Source organism: Symsagittifera roscoffensis, chromosome 1 (assembly GCF_963678635.1).
Source record: "Symsagittifera roscoffensis chromosome 1, txSymRosc1.1, whole genome shotgun sequence".
Lineage (NCBI taxonomy): Eukaryota > Metazoa > Xenacoelomorpha > Acoela > Convolutidae > Symsagittifera > Symsagittifera roscoffensis.
In genome coordinates this window covers 9,428,311-9,433,873 of record NC_087062.1, presented here as the reverse complement: position 1 = coordinate 9,433,873, position 5,563 = coordinate 9,428,311, and the positions used below count along the sequence as shown (strand labels likewise).

At 34.8% G+C, this 5,563-nt stretch overlaps 1 protein-coding gene across 1 annotated transcript; it reads left to right on the top strand.

Annotated features, from left to right (window-relative positions):
* Positions 1–2,256: 2,256 nt before the first annotated feature.
* LOC134854270 (protein arginine methyltransferase NDUFAF7, mitochondrial-like) lies at positions 2,257–5,033 on the top strand. Its single transcript, XM_063870467.1, has 4 exons — positions 2,257–2,409; positions 2,691–2,941; positions 3,284–3,789; positions 4,386–5,033. Exons 1-4 carry the CDS (start codon positions 2,259–2,261, stop codon positions 4,627–4,629), a joined length of 1,152 nt encoding a protein of 383 aa, XP_063726537.1. The 5' UTR covers positions 2,257–2,258; the 3' UTR covers positions 4,630–5,033.
* Positions 5,034–5,563: the final 530 nt, after the last annotated feature.

Genomic DNA, 5,563 nt, shown 5'->3' with positions numbered 1-5,563 from the left:
GTTCTCCGGATTTTTATGTAATTTGTTTTCTGTGCTAATTTGATTCAATTGCTGTACTTAGTTTCTTTGCAATGATATCTTGACATCTTTTTGACCATTTTTGCCTAAACGTACATATACATTACATATTTAGTCAGCTGGTTTAGAGTAACACTTCTTCGATGTCCAATATTGGTCTATGGATCGACTTTTTAGAGAGAAATTTTGCTATCTGAACTTCAATGTTGAATCTAAGTCGGCTTGGCTGCTGCTGAAATTTTGTCATTTATAGGACCAACTTTTTAACAGCCAATATAATGCTTCGTATAGGCGTCATTTTGTTCTATAGCAGGATTTTGTAACCTTTCGAATTTTATAATATTTTATTTTTAAGTGTAAAAGAACGATGTGATTTTTTGTCAGGAAACAATCTTAAAATTTGTTCACCCTCAAATTTGATTTTTCGCGGTTTGACTTTTGATTTCTGTTTCAGTTTATTTTTGCTCCGACAATTGAAATTGGGAGGAACTTCATATTCGGGCGTGTTGTAGTTTTTTTTTTTTTTCCACGCAAAATCAGGTACTACAAATAAATTTCCCCACAGTGGAGAAAAACCGGTTTGAAATTTTTGATTTTTCGTCTATTTTCGAGCGAGCAGGCCTTTTTTTCCATTAAAAGCAATTACCATAAGAAATTATCGTAATGGGTGGAGTGGTACATCATATTAGAGCCCTTTCAGCCCTGATTCGAGCGACATTTAAAAATTTTCAAAAAGTTCCAGTGTCGAGAAAAACCGGTTATTTATTTTGTTTTAGTATAATTTCGAGAAGAAAAGCAAGCAAGAGGGCCTTTTTTAGACGGATAGGCCATGAACTTTACTTTAGCTCCACGACAATTTTTACCGGCACCTTCAAAATGAAAATATTCAAAATTTCAAACAAAAATTCTGCAAAAGTAGGGGAAAAAAATAGAAAAATTTGTTGATTTTTGTCTTCGTTTTTTTTTGCTGCTGAAATTTTGTTCGATTTGCCTATTTTAATTTAAATGTGGAATATCCCTAATTTCTAGGTTTTGTCTCATCCTTGTGTCACACGACGCACAAAACAACACAATTTTGAAAAAATAAATATGGAAAAGTTTTCTTATGGTCGGAATATTGTGCTACTTGCTAAGCAACCAGATATCCTTGCTCTAGTTTGAAAACAACTCTTGGAAAATTTCCATTGGAATGAAAAAACTTACCTATTGATCCAGTTTCCTTTAAATGGGACAACTTAGAGAAAAAAGTGCCGGTCTTCTTATCGGTTTCCTTGAGTTTTTTCACTATCGGTTGGCGGTGTTTGTATTAAGAAATAATTGAATATATGAATAATAAAAATTACGCCTGCGATGAGCAGGGGTGTTGCAACCGGGTTTTTAACTTTTTTGCCCGTTAATAACTTGGTTCATTGGATAACTCAAATTGGTGGTCATCTCCACATCTGTATTTTGGTCAACTAACCGACAAATTTTGAGCATGTCTGCATGTTGAATTATCGTTCTATTCGAATTTTATTTTTGTTGCCTGTCAATTCACCAATTCCAATTTTAGTATATCATTTTTTTGATTTTTTTTCCTTTTTTATTTTAATTAAAAGGTTAGGCTTACATTATCGGCTTAGCGTCCTCATTTCGAGTCATTTTACGACCAAAAACAGGTTGTTATGTAGAGTTTTTGAGGGACTGAAAAACGTTTTCGAGTGTTTGTAAGAACAAAAAAAGGTTTTTATGTAGAAATTTTGAGGGACTGAAAAACGTTTTCGAGTGTTCGTGAGAACAATTATTTCAGTATTTTTCAAAAAAAAAAAAATTTTATTCAAAATTTGTCTTTTTTGACGGTTATTTTGCCATGCTATATTTGTGTTGAATCGCAAGTGTTGAAAAGCTTCGCTTTGCCTCTGCGTTAATTGTTTTATATATTATAAAGCTCCGAGAAATTATTAGTTTCAGAAAGTTTACCATTTCCTCATTGATTATTTAATTACGTTCATTAGGTTATTTTCTAATAATTTTTTTGATTTTGTTAGGTTATGAAGTATCAGGACTAAATTTGAACCAGTTTTACAAACCTTGTTTGTTTTTCTGCTTTCAGCGTTTTCTTTTATTTTGAATCGAGGGTGTCGCCCCTGTATTAAAATAAGTCTAGTTCGCGCCATAGACAAACAGTTGGCTTGTTTTTCCCCGCTACTGTCAAACCTCAATTGAAGACTTATCTAAAAGGTTTTCACCTTCAGATTGAAATGCGTTTGAGCAGATGTCTACGGAGTCAGAACTCCATTAAGAACCACTTTCTACAGAAGATCAAGTTCAATGGGCCAATCACAGTGTCAGAGTACATGAAGACCTGTCTGTACCAGCCCCAATTGGGATTCTACTCTCGCAACCCTCTTGGTGAGTCTTCAATTCAATCTAAAATAAATTCAGTCTCGACCAAATTAGGTTGATCAGAATAATTCTCGACCAAACTTGGTTTATTTTGATCAACAGTTGGTTAGGAGAAAATAAGCGGTTGTTCTTAAAAAATTAACCGCTCGTATGTTGTTGATTGATAGTCTCATATCTAAATCTTTAACCGTAAGTCAAAAGTTATATTGCTTACTGTTTTCGATGCCATTTTTGACATTTTATAGCGCAGCTGTCAAAATAATTGAGACTTGTCATTTTGACCTTAGGTCGCCATGGCCATTTCATCACATCTCCCGAGATCTCGTCTCTGTTTGGGGAGATGTTGGGCATCTGGGCAGCGAGACAGTGGGAACTGATGGGTTGTCCGGTGCCCCTCACATATGTGGAGTTGGGACCGGGTAGGGGTCTCATGTGTGCAGATGCGATCAATGCATTTTGTAAAGTGACAGATGTGAAAATCAGTCAGATCCAAATCAAACTAGTCGAGATAAGCGAAGCGCTGAAGAGAATTCAAAAGGCATGTAAGTTAGCGAATCGCCATCATTTTTACAGAACTACTTTACTTTAAAATGTATTTATTTCTTAAAATAACAATCTTGTAGTTTTTTGCTTAAGAAATGAATTTTTCTAGAAGGGTACTCATCAATCAATATGAAAGAAATTTACATTTACGGGAAGACGAAGCAAATAAATGGGCGCTTAGAATTGCATTAAGAAGAAATAATTGTGTCCGTTTCGGATTTATATCTAGGGGTGGGGGTTGTGGAGAGTAAGAGCCATTTGAAAGGAAATTAACAGGTATGTTTTTCTTTGTTCGTTTTGAGTGAAGCTCACTTATGTTGTGCAATTTGATTTTTAGGAGCGCATTGGTTCAGTACTGAAGAGTCCGGAGAACCTCAACATAGACTGGTACAACAACATAATGAATTGTGACATCAAGAGTCCCTTTTTCCTGTTTGCAAACGAGTTCTTCGATGCAGTTCCCATCCACGTCTTCAAAAAAAGTACAACTAGATGGCTGGAAGTTCTGGTCGACGTAGACGATAATGACAACTTTGTGTTCAGACATTCGCCAAACATTACACCTTCGCTATCACTTGTGCCAGAAGTTTTCCATGGAATGAGTCACCTGGAACTCTCATTTGAGTCTGGAATTATGCTGTTGGACATTGCAAAAAAGTTAAACAATATGCAAGGTACTGCATTAATAGTTGATTACGGTCACGATGACTTAAATAGTTCGCCCGATACCTTCAGAGCATTCCGGTCGCACAAACAAGTGAACCCTCTAGAGGACCCTGGAGAATGCGATCTGACAGCTGACGTGAACTTTGCTTATTTCAAACATCTACTCAATACTGACAAGTGAGTAATACCAAATGACTGTTTCGAACGAGTAAGTCTGTTTAATGACTTCCTCTGTTTAGTTTTGAACGTCTCATACATGCAAACAGTCTAATATACTAATTTAGATTCACGGATTCTCCCTGTCGGAGAAACAATGAAAGATTTATTATTGTGGAAACTTTTCGCCCAATGTTTTCAGTTCTTACTAAGAGTCGATGAACGTAGTGTAAACATCATGAAAAACGTAATCGACTTCTATTTTCGAAATTGGAGTTCCCAATGAAATAAAAATTTTACCTATTGATTCAGTTTTCTCAAATTCAAATTAGCTATTGATCCAAATTACCCAAATTCTAATTATTACCTAAATTCTAATAGCCTATTGATCCAAATTGGATTTATTTTATCATAAAGTGTCAATCATAAATTGTTCTAGAAAATGAAAGAGAGTTAAGGCCATATATTTTTTGTTAGAAGTTCGAAAGTTAAAGTTTTTTCAATGAATATATATTTTTGTTTCTTTACGTTCATTGACTGTTTTCCAACTGTCGTTGGCTATGTTTATAGTACAAAGAGACTTGGTTTAAATGCTGTTAGTTTTCTCTCTGTTTCAGTGAGCATAGCGTGGACACGTATGGCCTGGTTGATCAGGGTGACTTCCTGATGCAACTGGGAATCCACCAAAGACTGGAGGACGCTATGAGAACTGCACCCAGTGCAGAGAAGTCACAAGACATACTCTCTGCATTCAAGTCCATTACCAGTCCACAACACATGGGATCAAAATTCAAAGTGTTCTCAATGCAAACGAGGCAACTGCCGGAGCCGCCTGGTTTTGTTTTAGATGACAGCGATTGAAATTAAATTATATTCTTGACTGAACGAAACTTTTGAACCTGTCTTTCTTTACGAGTATCTTGTGCTTGAAATAATCATAGTTGAGAAATTCTTAGAAACATCAACAAAAGAGTCTGTTTTGATGCTTGATTTGAAAAGGGTATTGCAATCACCTTTTCTGGGAAATAACTTGTTCAGAGAATAGCGAAAATTAGAAATAGCAAATAAATTCAAGTGATCAATGTGGTTGTTCTTTTTACTGGATGAATTTCGAGGTGCAACATCTCTGTTACGGTAGGCGTTTTCACAGTGTGATTTTTTCTTGGCATGTTTTCAGAAGTTTTTCGGTTTCGGCTATAATTCTGTCGGCTTTTTTGGCATCTTTTTTTTCTTATAGTTTTCGAAGAAATGACTTAATTCATACAGCAAGGTTTCTAAAGATAAAAGTATACCTCATACTTCCTATTTAAAATGAAGAAAAAGGACTTAAAAAATTAGTTAAGTTTGTCGTCTTTTATAGTTCGTTGAACGACGGTATATAAAAATTTTTCGTATAATTTTTTGATTTATTTTTTGTATAACTGCATGTTTTTGGACAACCAAACGCTTGACGTTTTACGAATCTACTTTTTAGCAAAGCTTACCTAAATTGCAAATTATTGAGCCTCTAAATTGACAGTTTGCTATTTTATGGAGATTTATGAAAATGTTGTTTTTATCATGTTTATTGCTGACCAACTTCAATTTGTACTTAATGAAAACTCCCATTTTGTTCGTTTTTTTTTCGTTTTAAGAATGGTCCAATTGTGCAGCGCTGAAATTTGATTTTTCGCGGATTCACTTTTTTCAGTTTGAGTTCAATTGCTTTTCCTTTTTTTAAAGGTAGCCAAATTACGTTCTTTCTTCAATAATCAAAGTAATTGATGCGATAAAACCTGATCGAACTATAGTTTCG